Raw genomic sequence first — 20,167 nt, 5'->3', positions numbered from 1 at the left:
TATTTATTATGAACCACAAAATCCCTGTGAAACCTGCACGTTAATATCAATCCTAAATCACACCTCAGTACCCCAGCCTCACCCTCTCCTGCCCTTCTTCCCCCCTCCCTTGCTGGCCTTTTTTCCGTCGGCAGGGAGCCCCAGTAGGAGGTCACATCATCAACTATCTGCTGGAGAAGTCTCGTGTGGTCCACCAGAACCACGGAGAGAGAAACTTCCACATTTTCTACCAGCTGATCGAGGGGGGGGAGGAGGACCTTCTGAGACACCTGGGCCTGGAGAGGAACCTGCAACAGTACCAGTACCTGATCAAAGTAAGAATGCAGTACCTGAGTTTGTGTGTCTGTGCCATAATAACAGCAGCTGGTCAGTTCAAGTATGTTTTCATTAAGCGTCTTATCTGCATGGATGTGATGATAATCCTCAGTGTTAGAAGTAGCCATGGTTTACATGCTAGTAAGGCTTCTGTTTGTGTATTGTGTGCTGCCTTATGTCTTTTTAGTGCCAAACCTGTAGAGTATGCATTTTCTTATAAGGCCTTAGTGGTGAAAAATTCTTGAACTGTGACATCATTTGAGCTGATTAGAAAAAGTTAGGAGAGGGCAGATTCTTGTGAAAATAAGTCAGAAATGTAAAGTAGAACCTTCATGCTGTATATGTTTGAGCTCACACGAGTCATTGAGTCCAGCCTTTAGTCGTGCTGTCCAGTGAGGAGTGGGAACGGTCAGTCTCTCTTCCTCAATGCTGTGGTCCAGTGTGCTGTCCAGGAATGATTCTCAAAATGTGGGGTTTGGAGCCGCTGTGGGGGGGGCAAAGGTGCGCTCCGAAGAGAAACATGTTGATGAATAAATTATTTGTGAAGATTCACTCTCTCTGTAACCAGCCAGAAGTCACTGGCCTGTGCTGTGCGTCTGTCCCAGTGGGAGTTTGGCTAATAGGCCCGCAGTGCAGGGCGAGGAGCTGTCCTCAGGAGAGAGGTCTGCCTTAAGGCACCAGCTGAACCCTCCTCCTCTGTGAAACACACTCCCAGCAGCTACTGAGCAAAACGCTTCACATTTGTTTGTCTAATTAGGTGTTTACATCACATATAAGTAGGTGTTTACTTTACCTGTAAACAGCAATTTGCGCGTCAGCTGCTTTGTCGATTTTGCCAGACATGTTTAATAAAGGGGATCAAAAGCTAAACCGGATGATAAATAAGCAGCATGTTTAGAGTGCTCTAACTTGTTCACATGTTTTTATTATTTCCACAGGGAAACTGTCCCAAAGTGAGCTCCATCAACGATCGCAGTGACTGGAAGGTAGTGAGGAAAGCCTTGACTGTGATTGGCTTCAGTCAGGACGAGGTGGAGGTGAGGACAAAGACCAAACTGACATGTTTTTTTTTGTTGTTGTTTTTTTGATAAAGTTGTGTGGGAACATGTAAGTTTATATAAGTTTACCCTGGATAAAGCTAAATAAACACTTGGGCATGTGTAACAGTTTTTACTACAGGCTGTGCTGCAAACACTGAACTGTGTGTGCCTGAGGGGGTTGTTTCTGCCTCACTGCGGGTGTTTGTGGATGAGAGTGTTTGTTATACAGATTTGTGTGTGTGTGTGTGTGTGTGTGTGTGTGTGTGTGTGTGTGTGTGTGTGTGTGTGTGTGTGTGTGTGTGTGTGTGTGTGTGGGGCTGTTATTCTAAAGTGAGATGTTTCTTGTGCTCAGCGTGGGAGTCTTCCGACATGTTCGTGAATCTAGGCTCGCCTCCAGAGCTCTTTCAGATCCCACACTGCTCATAAAGTGAAGAACAGGTGTGAGTGTGTGGGTGTGTGTGTGTGGGTGTGTGTGGGGTTTGATAGTTGGAGTGCAAACCACTACATTCCTGTTCTCTGCAGATCTTAACTTTAATCAAAGCGGCTCGTATCAGTCTCATAAAGATAGCGTCAGCAGTAACTTTAGGTTAATCTTATCATGTCGCCACCCTTTGTTCTTTCCCTTCGTCTCTGCGTAGGAGTTGCTGAACATAATCGCCAGCGTGCTCCACCTTGGCAATGTGCAGTACAATGGCGAAGAAAGCAATGCCTGCATCACTTCTGACCTTCAGATAAAGTACCTGTCCAGGGTAAGACAATGCACCAGTTAGGTCCATGAACACACCCAACATCAGATAAAAGGCCCTGACCCGTAATTTATCAAACATTTTAAAGTCCCTCTTGGAAAGCACAATCTTAATGAAAACTGAAGTCAGTATTGACATTTACGTTTAAGGCTTCATGTATTAGGAAAAAGGAGAAGGATTACTAGCCAATTGCAGCTTTCAAACAGACTGTGTCAACCATCTATTCAGGTCCTTTAGCAGAATATTTCAGCTGCCTGTCCGGGACACTGGTAGAATTAGTCTGTCCAATTCACTTGATAGCTGCTCGTGCCTCCACACAGGCGGCAGTCAAGGCCGAAGGCATTCTGTTTTCAGATTTTTCATCTCTCCCTAAATGGGTAAGTTTGACACAAACTTTAACTTGGATTCAAGGTTGAATTGATTCTGTTTTATGGGGACAAAGGTCCAAGTCACTGACTTCACGTCCATCCCATTCTGTATTACGGTTGCCTTCAGGGGAGTTTGTAAAGGTTCAAGTCACTGTGACCACTCGAAACCTTTCTGGCAATATTTCATTCATGTGCATAATAATGTAAGTTTTCACACACATGTCCACCAGGGTAAAATAAAGAGGCTTCATTTATTTAAAAAAAAAATCCATGAAGATCAAAGGCTATCATAATGCTCTGAAAAAACATTTTTTGGCTATTATGCAGCATTAAAACTGAGCAACAGAAAGAGAGATGGGGAACATCAGTGTCTGCATCGGCTGTCATTTTAAATGTTGGTAATGATTGATCCATGTAGGTGCAGCATAGCTTAAATCACAAAAGTCATTCAGTGTTTGTCAAAACTAACTTCCTGGTATTTATTTCCATTATTCTAATCGAGTATTGACAAAAAAAACTGCCGTGTGTGTGTGTGTGTGTGTGTGTGTGTGTGTCTCTGTGGAGCTTCCTAATGCTGTGGTGCTTTGTCCAGTTGTTAGGAGTGAATGGGTCGATGCTGACGGAGGCGCTCACACACAAGAAGATTATTGCCAAGGGAGAGGAGGTAAGTTTGGATACACACTCTCACTGTGTGATCAGCATTTGTTTACAGAGCCTTCCTGTCTGTGTAATGTCTGGTTTGCTGCACACTAATAATATTGTAGCTCATCTAAGTGTCCCTGCTGAGCCCCGTGTAGCTCTGCTGTTGTCGGTCTCTGCTGGTCTGTACTTGCCTCTCACCTTCCTGTCACTGTGTTTTCGTCATCAGCTGATGAGCCCGCTGAATCTCGAGCAGGCATCGTCAGCTCGGGACGCTTTAGCCAAAGCGGTGTACGGACGCACCTTCACCTGGCTGGTTAACAAGATCAACACGTCTCTGGCATACACGGTACGCACACACACACACACACACACACACACACACACACACACACACACACACACACACACACACACACACACTTATTACTCTGTTAATAAATGTTTTCAATTCATTCTTTTTGTCTAAAACATGGAGTCAGTCACTGTCACACTGATCACTGTGGTGCAGAGCATGTCAGTGTTTCTCCTGTATTGTGTTACAGTGCAGCGCCACCTTGTGGGCACAGCTTGATATTATCTTATATTACATTATTGAGAATAACTTGTGACACTACGGACCTTTGTGCAGGACAGTTTATTACATGCTAGTTTAGGAAACTGCACCAAATAAATAGTCAAATTAAATAAATGTACAAAATCTCTCCTTTTTTTTTTTTCTTCCCACTAGAGCTGCCCAAAATCCTTCTATAAATCCCACAGTGAGACTTTAATTTATCGATTTAATACTCAACTTGTGATTTTTTTTTTTTAAATAAAATGTATATTATTAAATTTGATAATTGTTTTTTCAAAACTGCTCTTACTTTAACTGTGTAAAATTAAAGAAAAAAGGTGTTCCTGTTTCAAGTCATATCAAAAAACACATTAATAACATAAACACAGAATAATATGTTTGACAGTGCACATATACACTGAGTGATTTCTCATGTCTTTATTTTCACATTTTCTTATGCATATACACCTTTTTTTCATATTCATACCAATTATATGAAATAATTGAATTAATATATAATCTATTTTTTCAATAAATTACATGTTATTCATTCATGTATAACAAGTTTTTCCATTTCCATATATCTACAGATAAGTTTGTTTTTCCTGTTTAACAGGGAGACTCTTACAAGAATTACTCTGTCATCGGCCTGCTGGACATCTATGGCTTTGAGGTCTTCCAGCACAACAGGTACAAACATAACTACACACAAATCAACAACCATTTTCCCCCCTCTGCCAAACAAATTACATGAACAAGGTCACTCATTTGGATGTGTTCTACTCCCCTTATTAAATATTTCTAAGATATTACAGTACCTGCTATTTGGAGTCATCCACTCTGTGAACAATGTGACCTCATAAACCAGAATCAACATGTGACCTCGCTTTCTTATTTGTGTCATTTCAGCTTTGAGCAGTTCTGCATCAACTACTGTAACGAGAAGCTGCAGCAGCTTTTCATTGAGCTCACCCTGAAGTCTGAGCAGGACGAGTACGAGGCCGAAGGCATCACGGTCAGACGCTGCTTCCTATCTCAGGGCCCGTATACCCCAACCTTCCTCCACCACCTCCCCCCCTATTATTTACATCAAACGTCTGGAGATATATATATATATATATATATATAACAAAATGGATTGTTAGTGGACTTTGCAAGGTCACTCTTTTTATTCACGGATTAAAAATTTCAACCTCTTAAGAAGATTACGAGTCAAAACAGGTCTGCACTGAAATGAAACCCCATTTGTATTCAGTGCCTTCTTCGTTTGTTTGGCCCTTTCAGAACAAGAGCCTCTTGTTTTCAGTCTAATGTAAATATGCATTTGGTCAGAGAGCAAACAGGTTGTGGGAGAAACTTGGCTTGTCTTCTCAAAGAGCCCATTCTCATCTGATATCAGGACTTTGGGCTGTCCCCTCGCTCTGTCGTCTCAGTGGATGTTTTTTTTGACCATGCTGAGAGCTAATGTTACCTAAAGCCTGTGGTGGAAACAGAAGAGGGATTGCCAGGATTCCTGGGATGACTGTTTTAATTCTTGTGGTTTCAGGTTGTTTTTGTTTCTATTAGTCATTCAGAAATTGATAAGTCCTTCATCCACTGATGGCAGGTCAGATTTTTAGTGAGAAAAATCTATTTAATTGTTTATTTTTCCTGTCTGCCCAGCACATCTTTGACCTCTTCAGCAATCAGTGTCTTTTTTTTCTCTAAATGAGCTCCTAACCATAATAATGTTTGTATTTTTCCAGTGGGAGCCGGTGCAGTACTTCAACAACAAAATCATCTGTGACCTGGTGGAGGAGAAGTTTAAAGGCATCATCTCCATTCTGGTGAGGAGATGATGCTATGCTCATTCTCCCTCATTGCTCATGAGGACCAGAAAATATTTGAAGGATGTATGGTAAGGTCAGGTGGCGTATTGCAAAGAATAGTTACACATTTTCAGAGGGAGACAGACAAACAGTGACGACTCCAGCATGTCACTGTGACCAGCCCAGAAACAGTCCAACACATAACCTGGAAAACTGCTACTTGACATTTTCCTACATATTAAGGAGCTCATACTAAGCTGAGAGACGACTGGGCCGGACGTCTAAACAACACTGAAAATCCATCTAGTAAAAGTAATGTGAATTTGGTTTAAGTGTGAAAGCAGCTTTACTGCATAAAACCAGCACATATAAACCCATAAACCACTTGCTGCGGGACGAGTGCTGCTAACCCCTGTGCCACCCCATGGGACCAATAACTGTTAAGTTTACCTCTGTTAGACAAGCAAGTTGTACTAGAACTTTTAATACACAGGACAGAACAGGCAACTGTGAAAGCCACACATGCTAACTCTGAATGCACATAATTTAGTCAGTTTATCAAATTATTTGTATTTTATGGCTATGGCTGACTGCTGCCCTTTCTGTTCATGTGTCACAGGATGAGGAGTGTCTGAGGCCTGGGGATGCCAGTGATTTCACCTTCCTAGAGAAGCTGGAGGACACAGTGGGAGGACACCCACACTTTGTCACGTTAGTTTGATATTCACTCTCCTCATCTGCAGCTTGTACAATCCCAGTTTGAACCGACTTCAACTTCAGCTGTTTCTTGTTGTACCAGACTTTGAACTGTTAAATGGATCCAGGCCATTTCCTGGTAATTTCATATTGTGTGTGTGTGTGTGTGTGTGTGTGTGCGCGCGCACGTGTGTTTGTTTCCCTGCAGTCACAAACTGGCCGATGCAAAGACCCGGAAGGTAATGGGCCGTGATGAATTCAGACTGCTGCATTACGCAGGAGAGGTCAACTACAATGTCAATGGTGTGTATATGTGTCTGTGTGGGTTTGTGTGTACACTGTTGTGAACAGTGTCAACATCAAAATAGTGCTGCTTTTTTTTTTTTTTTGGTAAGTGGAAACAAACAGATAAAACGTTGCAGCCAAGGGCAGTGTGACCTCACGTCTCTGGCATAGCAGTGAGGCATGCCAGACTCCTGTCCAGTACTAAATAACATACTGTTGATAATACTCCCAGCAGAGGGGGGAAACTTTGAGCAGACTTGCATAAACTCTAATACTTCACATGACACATTGATCAGGCCTGTTAGCTTTAGCCTTTGCAGCCATTAGCAGTGATGTGGTCTACGTGCGCTGCTGCTGTTAATTGTTCTGCTAATTTCCAGCTTCATATTTTTATTCTTAAACTCTAAATCAGTAGCTTTGCATGATTCACAGTTCACATTAATGCTCATACATGGGCTGTCAGTCAGTGGTGTCTGTAACAGTATTATTATTGTAACAGTATTTTATATAACAGAAAGTGTTGTTGTGAAGTACTGCATTTTTGTATTTTCAAATTAAACTCGTCCTCCTCTCACTCAGGATTTTTGGACAAGAACAACGACCTGCTGTTCAGGAACCTAAAAGAGGTGAGACCGAGTTTAGATGAACAGTGTTTTCTTTCCCGGTGTTGGCTCTGAGGTTAAATGTGCCCTCTGTGTACGTCTGCAGGTTATGTGTATGTCAGAGAACAAGATCCTGACGCAGTGCTTTGACCGGGAAGAGCTGAGTGACAAGAAGCGCCCTGATACGGTGAGATACCGCGATGCCTTCATTCTCCCTCCTTATATTCTGAGGTTTTCTGAGGTCTGCTGTTTTTTGTTTTTTTGTTTTCTCCCTCATGCGTCCGAGCATGCTTTCCCACAGCAACACAAACAGTGGTGTGTTCCCCCTCTCCAGTGCTGAGTGGGCAGTCTGATGGGGATTCTCTGCAGCTGCCCACTCCCTCAGGAATGCCCTGACACTTGTATGCCCTCCATGCACGCTCACTCACACAGGACCTGTCACAGGCTGGCGGGTTAAGAGTCTCAGTCCTCCACACTGGGCCCAGTGTTCAGTGTCAGCTGGACTGCCAGTCACACCAGCCACCCCTCGGCTTACGTCGCTTTTCTTAGCTCATCCTCCCTGTCTGCAGGCTTTAGTTTGCTCTTCTCCTCTTCAGTTTTTACCTTCTTAAAAACCTTTGCCGTCCTCTTCCCTTCATCTCTCCATCCCTCGTTAACCTCCTTTCATCCATCGCATCTCTGTGTCTGCCCCTCCAGGCAGCCACCCAATTCAAATCCAGTCTGGCGAAACTCATGGAGATCCTCATGTCCAAGGAGCCGTCGTACGTGCGCTGCATCAAGCCCAATGACTCCAAGCAATCAGGTATGACTTCAAGTCCTGTTTTTTTATTTGTTTGTTTGTTTATATAGTGCAGAACATGATGGAGGGCATTCTATCAAATGTTGTTCAGTTACAGGCAGAACTTATTTTAATAACTTAACCTCAGAATTTCATTTCATCATCAATATTTTCTTTTAAGTTCTTAATTTTTTCATCGTAAAAGTAAAAGTCAGAACATTAACAAGACTTTGCTCCCAAGCAAAACAGAAATAACAAATGCAGGACACAACAGGAAGAAGGCAAGGTGATGTTAGGTGTCAGATGTTGAGTAAATTGGATGTGTGTGTGTGTGTGTGTGTGTGTGTGTGTGTGTGTGTGTGTGTGTGTGTGTGCGCGCGTGTGTGTGCCCCTGCATATACCTGACTCTCCCCCATATGTTGTTACCAATTACTCCCTGTAAAAACTAATAATAATGGTATTTTTGCTTTTATTGCTGGCAGTGGCTCCACCTCCATCACTGCTCTAAGTGACAGCAGTAAAAACAGTGGACAGATGTGAGCTTTTTAATCAGAGTCCTTTGGGAGAATCTAAATCTACCACAGTTTAAACATTTCACAGAACACATTATCCTGTTAAAACTAAGACCAAAAACAAACTTACTGGATATTTGGAGAGAGGTTGTAGAGAGAATTGAAAGGGGAGCAGTGACTTTTTTCCCTAATACTTCTTTTAACTGATTAAAAATGTAAATATCACAGTATTAAAGTAAAAAGTCCAAATTTCTGTCAAAGAAATGTGGCATTTTAAATCAGTTATTTGCTGTAAATGTTAGGATTCACAGTTTGATTCACATTGCACTGACTGTTAGTATTTCACACAGGATCTAAGCCAGCTTTGTGTAATACTTCTTGTAAAAGCAGCTTAGTGGCTTCAACAAGCTAATAATTTCCCCACAAACCCCACAATTATCCTGCTCTTCCACTAATTCCAACCAAAGCAGTTTGGGTGGGTTTTTTATTTTTTGCTTCATCAGTAGCTGCAGTGGAGCTCTCCGTGTGGCGGTCAGTATATCGGACCGGCCCTTTGTTTCTCTCCACAGTCGCCCTTTTGTTCGTTCCACACTGTTTCTCTGTCCCGTGTCACTCCTACTCCTGCTGCTTAGCATTTACTGGTTTTCTCTGGTTCATTTTGCTCTGCTGTCTTTCACATTTTTCTCACTGACCCTGCTCTGCATCTGCTCTCCACTCCCAGGTCGATTTGATGAGGTATTGATCCGTCATCAGGTCAAGTATCTGGGACTGATGGAGAATCTGAGGGTGAGGAGGGCTGGCTTTGCCTACAGACGCCGCTATGAAGTCTTCCTGCAGAGGTGATCTGCCACGTCTTTATTTATTTATTTATTTTTTTCCTTCTACAGTAACATAATTCCACAATACATACACCTTGGCTTATCACAGCTATCAGTCACAAGCATTATGACAGTACCAGTCATCAGACCAGAGGACAGATTTCCACTGGTCTAATGTCATTCCTCATGTTCCTCGGCCCAAGTCAGTTTCTTCCTCTTGTTGTCCTTCCTTAGAAGTGGCTTCTTTGCAGCAATTCAACCATAAAGTCCAGATTCATGGAGTCTTCTCTTAACAGTTGATGTTGAGATGTGTGTGCTACTTTAACTCTGTGAAGCATTTAGGTGGGCTCTTATCTGTGCTGTTAACTTGAGGTTTCTGAGGCTGGTAACGCTGATGAACTGATCCTGTGCAGCAGGGGGAACTCTTCCTTTCCCGGGGCGGTCCTGATGAGAGCCAGTTTCATCATAACATTTGATGGTCTTTGTGACTGCACTTAGTTCTTGAATTTTTTTTTTTTGGATTGACTGACCTGCATTTGTTAAAGTAATGACAGACTGTCGTTTTTCTTTACTTAGCTGAGTGGTTTTTGCCATAATATGGATCAGAACATTACTCATATAGAGCTATCCACTCATATAGAGCTATTCACCAACTCTGCCTCTTCACAACACAACTCATGGTCTCAAACACATTAAGAGGGCAAATTAAATTAACTCTCGACAAGCCACAGCTGTTACTGAAAGCCAGTCCAGGTGACTGCCTCATAAAACTGACTGAGAAAATGCGAAGATGTGTAAAGCTGTGGAGATATTTAAACTCTGTAGGAGTGAATGAACCCCTAAAATCTTAAAAACACATTCTGCTGCAGTGATATTATTGTTCTTTCAAATGCAACAGGAACAAGTGAGCAACCTTTTGTGCCAAAGGGTCCTGAGTCAGACACTAACCTGCTATCAACAATGCTAATGCTAAATGCTCTGAGATTTATTAGCTCTGCTGTTGACAACAGTGAGCGGATCCGGTGAGCCGCCCGGCGTCTTGTCAACTTTTTGCTAAATTCGCTACTCCTCGGTCATTAAGCTTCTAAACTTGACACAAACTCTTTGGGTAAGGCTCTACAAAATAGGGGAGACAGGTTTTCTTTTTCTTTATGATTTATTTATTTATTTATTTTTTTGTCTTGTTTGTTTTAGACAGTTTTTATTTCTTGTGAAAAATAAATAATTTCAAAAAATATCAGCTCAATAACCTACAGCCCAATTATTTTCTGTTCCAGTATATCACATATAGTACAAGTAAAACATTTGACAGTGGAGTTCAGTCGGCCAACAGGTCGCTTGTTTCTAAATGTGGGATGAAGAGTGAAGAAAAGCCCCCTCACAGTTTCCTGAAGCCAAAAGGGAAAACAAAAAATTCCTTGTTGTGTCTGAGGAACAGACCAAGTCTAAAAATAAATACTTGGTGTGACCTTAGACAACAGCACCAAGTTCACAGTCAGGGATTGTTTTGGGCAGTTTGGCTACAGATTAGGGTTATAATAGTTTTGGATTTTACATTATAGTTTAGTTTTAGTTAGTTTTTACTTTTTTTTTCTCTAATTCAGTTAGTTTTAATTAGTTTTCAGAGTGGTTTTTCTCATTTTTATTAGTTCTTATATTTGGTTTCATGCTTAGTTTTAGTTAGTTTCAGTATTAGTTTTAGTATTTTCATACCTAATCAGGTGCAAGATTCAAGGCGCAAAAGTGACTATTGTCTAATGAAAACTTGCCAAAAGATACCCTTTAAAGAAATATATTCAACAACCAACTGTTCACAAGACAAATGTGTGTAATATTAAGGCCACACATGAACATCAACAGGGAGAAACAAAGAAAAACATGAACTCCCAAACTCAATAAATTCTACAATAAACTCCACAATAAAGTTCAGCATCAGTGCAGCAGATTAATAACGCCTACATGTGGTGTTAAACAAAAACAAACTCTTTGAAGGAGTCAAAGCTCAAATCCAGCTGCATCCTGATGTTCTCACCACCTGATGCTGCTTCTGTTTTGGAGCTAGCTTGGTTAGATGCTCGCTAATTAAACTTGCAGGGTCTTTGCAGCCTCTGTACATAACCTACGGAAGTTGCCGACCTCATGTCCGCATTTATGCTTGTTTAGCTGGATTGTGTGTGTTAATTACCTTGTGGTCGTGTGCAGGTGTTTTATATGCGGCGCAGGCTGGGACTTCTTTTTTGGTCCTCGCTCTTTGTGCTCAGTTTTTTGGCTGCAAACATATTTGTCCCTGTTTTTTTCCACTTTCTTCATTCCTTCACGTCCATCCTGACAGTTTCAGCCGTCTCCTACCAGGAATTTGCTGACAGTTGTGAGTCCTTATATTGATGCTTTGATTATTATTCCTGATTGTTATTCTCTCACTGATAAAGTAGCCGGAAACGCACAAGAACTAAACAGTTTAGTCACAACGTTCTGGGCTGCATGGACCCGACAAGTAGTCCCGTTTCTCAGAGGCGCAGGCCAGGTTACCTGGTAGGATCAGAGCGGTTTCTGTTGTGCGCTTCTCAGTTGGACTTTGATGTTGCTGGTTTTTCCTGACTGAGAAATGTTCCACACATTTTTCATCATCCACAACAAGACTTTCGATTCTATCTGTGCTCTTGTACTCAAAGAACCTCCATACGGGACTCTGCCGCTTTCTCGGCAGACCGCAGCCATTACTCACGCACATGCGCACGCACTCGCACAGTTGTCCTATGGTGCTCCCAGCTTAAACTCGGAGAGCGGAAAAAATGATTTCATATCAATCCACAAGGCTTAAAAAAAAACAAACAAGTAAATGAAAGTCAGTTTATCGATAATTTCAGTTAGTTTTAGTTAGTTTTGTAAACTCACAATTCAGTTTTAATTAGTTATCATTTTTTCCTTTTAATTATAGTTTTTATTTATTTCAGTTAACAATGTTTTTTTCAATTTCAGTTTTCATTATTTCGTTCGTTTTCATTAACTATAATAACCCTGCTACAGATAAATCATAGAAAACTTATTGGAGTATTGCACATTGCTTCTCTGATTGGTAGTTTGTGCTCAGCCTGAGACATTTGCTTTCCAGGACTCTATCTTAGTTTAAATATCCCTGTCTCAGGGTCATCACTGAACTGCTGTCTATCTTTAAATGAATCCGGTATCCCGGCCAGCCACCAGATACAAACTGTAGGAAAAGTATGTGACAGTAAAACATGATGTACATTTCTTCCACATTAATTCTAAAAATTCAGCAATGGTTACTCTGTTAGACGCCTGCTTGGAATAAAGGTCTTTCGCCTTTGTAGAGTAGAGGTAAAGACTGGCCCACACTATTTGAGAAAATCCATTAAGGTGTTGGGGATGTTAAGCCAGGCCTTTTTAGTTAGATGATGTTGATGATCTCCTCAGCCCGTAAGACACTTTTTTTTGGACATAGTTCAAATGATTACTTTATTCTTGTCCTTTTTCTGTTTAGATACAAGTCCCTGTGTCCAGAGACGTGGCCCAACTGGAATGGGAAGCTTTCGGATGGAGTTTCCACTCTGGTCAAACACTTGGGGTACAAGCCTGAGGAGTACAAAATGGGCAGGTCAGCAGCACAGCACTGTCAACTGAAGGTGTCAAAATGTACCCTGTCATATCTGATAGATGTCACAGATCATTTAGTATAAGGAGGGCTGTCCTTTATTTATTTTAAAAAACATTTTTGACTTAATTATCATGTCTTTAATTTGATTTCTTTCGTTACCTTATAGATCCAAAATCTTCATCCGCTTTCCAAAGACCTTGTTTGCCACTGAGGATGCACTGGAGACCAGGAAACACAGTCTCTGTAAGAGTCAGCGAGTCTTGACATGACGCGTGTTTTGTGCCATTATATTGTTGACAAATGCGCTGCAGGTTTGAACTTGTTCTTTGTTTCCACACAGCCACCAAGCTGCAGGCAGGATGGAGAGGCTACAGCCAGAAGTGCAAATACCAAAAACTCAGAACCTCAGGTAGGGAGGTTGCATATGCAGTTATACATGCACAATTGCCCACATGTATAACTCATATTTAGAATCAACCTAATTTGTTTGTGTGCCTTTTGCTGTCCCCGGCAGCTATTGCGATCCAGGCATGGTGGAGGGGGATCCTGGCCAGAAGGAGGGCTCAGCGTAGGCGACAGGCAGCAAATACCATCCGCAGGTACAGGAGTCGACCAGCAGATGGTGCAATACACTAATTAAAACACCAGCATGTGACAACCAGTGTGCAATATAGATGGATGTAACAGCATCACGTCACCCACTGGTTTCTAGAGCATTTATCCAGAGAGACCAAAAGAGTTTTTGTGTACTGGGCTGCGGACGTTTTTGTTTTCATAACTGACTCACTTTTGGAGCCAGCCTGAAGTTGCTGATTCCACCTGAGTGCGATGCATTTTTTTAATGCCTTTCCTTTCTTGTCTCTCCCTCAGGTTCATCAAAGGCTTCATCTACCGTCACAAGGAGCGCTGTCCAGAGAACGAGTATTTCCTGGATTATGTGCGCTACTCTTTCCTCATGAAGCTCCACAAAAACCTGCCCAAAAACGTCCTGGACAAGAGCTGGCCCACACCTCCAGCTGCTCTCACTGAGGTGAGAATTCAGATTTAATTGAAAACTGTAAATATTCTGTAACACTTACCTGCAAATGCGGTCCAGTAAGGCCTAAAGTATTGTGAAATCCCCTCTGTGTCGGTAGGCGTCTGAGCATTTACGTAAGATGTGCATGCAGAACATGGTTTGGAGTTACTGCAAGAAGATCAGTCCTGAGTGGAAACATCAGGTGAGAACCGCCCCACCACCAGGCAGCTCACGCTCTCTGTAATCAGACTGTCAGTTTTCTTGTTTGCTGCTTCCTTCATTCTCCTCACTCTCCTTAAATCGATAGATGGAGCAGAAGATGATCGCCAGTGAGATCTTCAAGGACAAGAAGGACAACTACCCACAGAGCGTGCCCAAGCTGTTTGTCAGCACGAGGCTCAGTAAGGCGTTTTTTCCTTCCCCAACAAAGGAGCTAGAAATTGTTTGCTTTGCGATAAGTTAGCATGTCTGCTCTTTTTCAGACGGTGAGGACCTCAACCCCAAAGTGGTGCAGGCCCTGGGCAGTGAGAAGATGAAGGTTAGTGAAGCTTTAAGCAGTTTGAGGCTGCAGGTTCAACATTAGCATGCGCTGATCTTCCTCCCCTTCTGTCTCTAGTATGCAGTCCCAGTCACCAAGTACGACAGGAGGGGTTACAAACCCCGCCACCGGCAGCTGCTGCTCACTGCCAACAGTGCCGTTATCGCAGAGGAGGGCAAGCTCAAGCAGCGCATTGACTACGGAGCTCTGAAAGGTCAGAGGTCAAAAATAAGCAGTCATGTCTTCCTGGCTTTTAGCAGTTGTTTATGACATGATTTGGAATTGTTTGAGTGGTTGTCAGTAGAAAAACAAACCCGATTTTTCTTGTAATGCTGCCATTGCCCTGCAGGCATCTCAGTCAGCTCCCTCAGTGACGGCTTATTTGTCCTGCACGTGCCCAGTGACGACAACAAGCAGAAGGTGAAGATGAGGACACGTAACTGTTTTGCTACCGTAAAAAGTCCCACAGTGAAAACTCATTCACATCTGCCTGTGTTTCCTCGCAGGGAGATGTGGTTCTGCAGAGCGACCACGTTATCGAGACCTTGACGAAGCTCGCCATCTGCGCTGACAAAATCAACAGCATCAACATCAACCAGGGCAGGTGAGAGGCAGAAACACAGACACAAAACTGTGCAAAGTCTGCACTGATAGCCTCTGGTTCTTCTCAGGTAGCTCGTCCCGAAGTTTAAAGCGTACTTGTAGTGTGCAAAGAGGACAAAGCAGCTCTCCTGCTTTTATGAGTCTAACTGTCCCTCTGTTGCTCCTGCAGTATAAAGTTTGCTCTGGGTCAGGGGAAGGAGGGGATCATAGACTTCACACCTGGATCAGAATTACTGGTGGCCAAAGCAAAGAATGGACACTTGTCTGTGGTGAGTGTGCTAGGCATCATCTTCAGCGTCATTATCAGTCATATGTTTTCCCAATTAAGTGGTTACTGATGTTTTTGTTTTTTAACCCAAACTGACAGGATAATGCAGTAGTTGTTTATATACATTTATATTGGCATAGATTTTTTTTTTCAAGCTGCATTAATGAGCTTTAAAGGGGGCTTTTGATACTTTTTTTTTTTTCCTTACTCATTTTTTTTTTTTAATTATTCTTGGACTGTAACAGACTAGCTATGCATGAGTCACGTGATTGTGCAAAATCAATTCAAAACAAGCTGTTTTAGTTCATCAACTTTCTTTTGATTGGCTTCCCAACAAAAGATGTGAAAAGATCCAAAGATCTGGTGTTCAGTCTGAAACCTGGGATTTTGGCTCATATGCATTACTTGTACATACACTGACCTTAGTCTTTGAAACTTTATCCATATTTAATATGAGCACGAACCATTTCAACAGTACAATAGAAATGAATTAAGAGTATAAGAGGCCCACTTTAAAACTTTTTTTAGAATGCCAATAATAATTGCTAATACTGCTCCACCTCTGCGCTCCTAAACATTTACACCAGTAATTTTTAGTTTTAAAAACTTCGTGGTCAAATGTGTCAGTGTCTAGAGTCCTGCTCCCCACACTGTCCCCAAGTGGCCAAAAGTAAAGTTACTGCAGCTTTAATAGCTTTACAGTTTTACTGACTGATTCAAATCTATTTATTGATCCAGGCTATTAATTTATTAAAAATTGTTGGATAGCATTTAAGACCATTTTGTATCATGGTTTGACCAAAAAAAAAAAAAAAAAAAATACTGTGCTGATACATTTTACCTCTGGCTTCCATTCAGACGGCTCCCAGACTGAACTCCAGATGATGGCCATGCTGACCACGCACACCAGGACCCATGTACTCCTGACCTCTGCCATCCACCAATCACATGACTGCAGACTCGGCTCTGCTTAAGCCAATCAGATGCAAGCTGTCAGTACATGGGTGGCATGCATTTCCGATTTAAACAAACAAAACTATAAAAATCCAGCTAAACTAATTGATATATTTATGTTTATATATAATATTTTTTGGGATTAATACATTGCTGTTTAAATATTCTGATTTTTATATATGAGGCCAAGGGATAACAAATATATTTGGTGCAATTTTCTTGCACCAGCGGTGTTTATTGTGCTTTATATGGGAACATGACCAAGAAAACAATGAGGGACAAGTTAGAAGGGGACTGTTGTTGATGAAAGTCAGGGTTAGCTGTTGCCTCTTATTTTTTTTTTTTTTCCCCCTGTTTACTTTTTTTTTGCTCGTTTGTCTTCCTGACACTACTTTAACTGGGGCAGGCGGCTTCTTGCGGAGTGTTAAGAACAAGGATTGACAGCATGTAGGACGGCTGTTGAGAGGTTTGAGGATGAGGAACAGCAACTTTTCAATCATACAGTAAAGATTTGACGCCAAAGAGGCCGGAAGTGTCAGACTGTGGCTGAAAATATCTGAATAAATAGTTGAATTTACTACTGAATATACGTTCAAAGAAATTTGTACAGTGTTTGAGGAAGAAGAGAGCTAAACGTGAGAGACTCACCACGGCATATACTGTAAATGCTGCAAGAAAAGAACAAAGTAAGTGAGACGGGCTTGTGGTAAAGGCAAGAGAAAGATAAAAAGAGAGGCGCGAGAACGCAGTGGTGGTTCGCCTTGACGCTCGGTGCTTGTGCCTTTCTCCTTGACTATTTATTTACAACAGTTCGAGAGCTCTTCGCCGACACGTGAGAACCGCGAGGCTCAAACAAGTCGAGTTAAGTGCAGATAGAAACCCACCATCCTCTGAATGAATGTTGGACCGGCGGCAGCAGCAGCTGCACCTACAGCACACTTCACTGGTTCACAACCGCAGGGTCCCGCCTTCTTTCTCTGTGCCATCTGCCCTGCCTCCTCACCGCCTCTTAGACTGAACTACACAGGTCTCACAGCTGATCAGAGCTTCACCAGTCCTGATAGCCAAAAGCATGTTGTATTTTTTTTTTTTTAATAACTGTAGGCCTAAATTCAAAACGTTGTGTCAAACTAAACATTTTAAAACTGTATTTGGTGCTGTAGCAGCTGTACTTTAATGTTGGGTTAAGCTGTTAATGGCTGGGTGTTGGCATTGTGGAGAAGGCTCTTACACTTTAATAGGACATATGAAGCTACATTCAGGAAGCAGCTAGCTTGAGTTGCAAAAAAATAAATGAATAAATTTGCAGGCTTAGGAGAAATGAATCGCTTGATTTGTGGGAAAGACTTTTTGTTTGATTTATGAGAAATTTCTAGGAAACCTGCATCCAGAAGTTGTTGTTGTTGTTTAAATCCTTCTTCATGACTTGGTTTTATAAAAGTTAATGAAATGAAAATTAAAATGAAACTTTGAGCTTTAGAAATGCTGATAGGCATGTATATATGTTTACATTCCAATAATGCCTGTTGAATGGCTAGATTTTGGCTAATAGGTGAAATCAAGCTGCTTCCTTACTGTAGCTTCATAATGTAATCACACATGCCCCCCCCCCCCCCCCTATACACACACACATACACACACAAAAACAGGTAAACTTTTCTGAGCAAGAATTCATCTGAAATTCTAAGAAAATGTCGTCTGACACAAATTCTCACAGCAAAAGTTGTTCAAATTTAATAATCCTGTAGTTCAGTTTAGACGTCTGTTTAGCCCTAACTCTGACCTTTGACCCCTGAAGCTGAGACCAAAAACTAATGGAGGAAAAGTTGTGCTATCAAAAACTTTTGAGAGGAGCTCCAAAATGTTTGTTTGATATCAGAACTTTTCTGTGCGTGGCTCTGGGTGGTGAGGTGGGTGCAGCAGGACGCTGCTGCTGCTGCTGCTGCTGCTGCGAGTATTAGCCAAAGGCCCTGTTGATTTCTAGTGATTCTGTTGTATGATTAATATGACATGATTGTGTTATTAATGATTTAGGAGGTGTAAATGTACATGTTTTTGTTTTTGTTTTAAATGAGTGACTCAAGCCAAGTGAGGTTTGATGATGTGAAACGTTCGGGGAGAAGACGCATTTTAGTGTTAACGCAAACTTGTTCATGTGCCTTTGTTAAAATAGCAATATAAGATCTGTGTGGGAAGAGGAAAGAGGGGAAGAGTTTGACTGCCAGGGGGGGTGTTCCCTCTCTCTGTATAAGCTTCATGTAAACCAAGTCTGTTGATCATCAGATGCACTCCTGTTTTCAGTCCTGACTTACTGTATCCACCAAACCCATGTATAATTATGCCAACACACTAAACAATGAGATACCTAGGATTTGAAGAATAAATACATTTGAAAAATAAATACAAACTAGCTGCTACTTGTTGTTTGTGTGTGTGTGTGTGTGTGTGTGTGTGTTAATGTAAATAAGGCAAAATACATGTATATCTACTGAGTTAAGGATTGTCACTGAGATTGAGACCTCCTTTTCAAGAGAACATTCATATTCACATAAACAGTTAGCACTTGTAGCTAAACAGGAAGCAAGTTAACCTGTTATATTTATCCCTGTGATATTTCTGGTCAGGTGCTAGTACACGGTTAGACTCCTTTTGCCTTCAGAACTGCCTTCATTATTTGTGGCATACTTGGTGGACTTTGGTCCATATTAATGGGCAACAATTGTGTGATGCTGTCACGTCCATGATGTGAATCTCCTGTTCCACCACATCCCAAAGATGCTCTACTGGATCGAGATCTGGTGACCGTGGAGGCCATCTGAGTGCAGTGAACTCACTGTCATGTTCAAGAAGCAAGTTTGAGATGATTTATGCTTTGTGACACGGGCTGTTATCCTGCTGGATGCAGCCATCAGAAGATGGGTACACCGTGGTCATAAAGGGATGGTCATGGTCAGCAACAACACTCGGGTAGGCTGTGGTGTTTAAATGATGCTCGGTGCTAAGGCGCACAAAGTGTGCCAACAAAACATCTCCCACATAATTGAACTACCAGCAGCCTGAACCACTGATGTAAAGCAGACTGGATCTGTGCATCTTTGAAGAGCCTGTGTGAGTTTCCTGTAGCTGACAGCAGAAATCAGGAGAAAGCTAAAATGAGTTCTTTCAATTGAGGAACTGCGCCAAGGCCCACTATTGAACTGTGAAACACGGAAAGCTACTCTGAGATCAACAAAAATGGTAAAGAGGTGGAAATGGTTGTTAAAATTGCACAAATGTCTCAAAAACAAAGAAATTCAAAATCAAAAATAATAGAAACAAAGCGTATGAATGACTTTTGTTTGATCTGTTTAAAGTCGCAGAGGGCTTTGCTGATTATCCTTTATGGAGAGTGATGTGGGTGTATCCAGAGTCACTGGTATAGGTGACTCAGTCTATGGAGTGAAGAAAGGTCGCAGTGTTTTAAAAATGCCACTGAAGGAGTCTGAGAAGGAAAACGGTGTTTTCATATTTAATGGTTCCCTTCTTTGCACCGCTTTGTTATGAAGAGGACCAACGATGCACAGAGGTCCTACAGCAACAGGAGCCTGGAAAGTTACAAACCTCATGAGTGCCAACTAGTTCAGGCTGCTAGGACGCCGTTTTATAATCTACAGGCTGTCGCTGTGTGAGTAGCGCCCTCACTTTAAAGAATTGGTGGTTAACAGTGCAGATATTATTTTTTCCATTACACTCCCTGCCTGCTACCTCCCTGCTTAATCTGTTTATTAGGAACTACACCATAGGTGTGATGCTCATGCTGGGGGTGAAATGAGGCTAAATTAAACACACTGCTAGGAGGAACTGTTTGACAAGTAATAAAAAGGAAACAGCACAGCTTATACTTCCTTTTACTGCTTATACTGCATGCACTTCATGGTTTAAGTGTATATGCTGTGCAAACACACTCAGTAGATATTGGGTCACATGTTTTCTCTTTTTAAAGACCCTCCTAATCGTTTTGTTAAACA

General features: G+C 41.8%; 1 protein-coding gene across 3 annotated transcripts in view; it reads left to right on the top strand.

Moving 5' to 3' along the window:
- myo1cb (myosin Ic, paralog b) overlaps positions 1-18,567 on the top strand; it is a 77,232-nt gene extending 58,665 nt beyond the window's left edge. For all 3 annotated transcript variants that reach the window (XM_030743967.1, XM_030743969.1, XM_030743968.1), the window contains 27 exons: positions 135-314; positions 1,254-1,352; positions 1,994-2,104; positions 3,062-3,133; positions 3,338-3,457; positions 4,281-4,354; positions 4,574-4,679; positions 5,410-5,490; positions 6,092-6,183; positions 6,377-6,471; positions 7,033-7,079; positions 7,162-7,242; positions 7,752-7,857; positions 9,067-9,184; positions 12,666-12,779; positions 12,946-13,022; positions 13,120-13,188; positions 13,294-13,378; positions 13,650-13,809; positions 13,916-13,999; positions 14,105-14,198; positions 14,280-14,335; positions 14,414-14,549; positions 14,685-14,755; positions 14,842-14,939; positions 15,108-15,207; positions 16,065-18,567. In XM_030743967.1, coding sequence (XP_030599827.1) covers positions 135-314; positions 1,254-1,352; positions 1,994-2,104; positions 3,062-3,133; positions 3,338-3,457; positions 4,281-4,354; positions 4,574-4,679; positions 5,410-5,490; positions 6,092-6,183; positions 6,377-6,471; positions 7,033-7,079; positions 7,162-7,242; positions 7,752-7,857; positions 9,067-9,184; positions 12,666-12,779; positions 12,946-13,022; positions 13,120-13,188; positions 13,294-13,378; positions 13,650-13,809; positions 13,916-13,999; positions 14,105-14,198; positions 14,280-14,335; positions 14,414-14,549; positions 14,685-14,755; positions 14,842-14,939; positions 15,108-15,207; positions 16,065-16,091 — 2,553 coding nt within the window. In that variant the 3' untranslated portion in view covers positions 16,092-18,567. The remainder of the gene's footprint in view (positions 1-134; positions 315-1,253; positions 1,353-1,993; positions 2,105-3,061; positions 3,134-3,337; positions 3,458-4,280; positions 4,355-4,573; positions 4,680-5,409; positions 5,491-6,091; positions 6,184-6,376; positions 6,472-7,032; positions 7,080-7,161; positions 7,243-7,751; positions 7,858-9,066; positions 9,185-12,665; positions 12,780-12,945; positions 13,023-13,119; positions 13,189-13,293; positions 13,379-13,649; positions 13,810-13,915; positions 14,000-14,104; positions 14,199-14,279; positions 14,336-14,413; positions 14,550-14,684; positions 14,756-14,841; positions 14,940-15,107; positions 15,208-16,064) is intronic.
- The last annotated feature ends 1,600 nt before the right edge of the window (positions 18,568-20,167 follow it).

Source organism: Archocentrus centrarchus, chromosome 13, assembly GCF_007364275.1.
Source record: "Archocentrus centrarchus isolate MPI-CPG fArcCen1 chromosome 13, fArcCen1, whole genome shotgun sequence".
Classification (NCBI taxonomy): Eukaryota; Metazoa; Chordata; class Actinopteri; order Cichliformes; family Cichlidae; genus Archocentrus; species Archocentrus centrarchus.
Note: the sequence above shows the minus strand (reverse complement) of the source record. Positions and strands in the feature narration are given on the sequence as shown.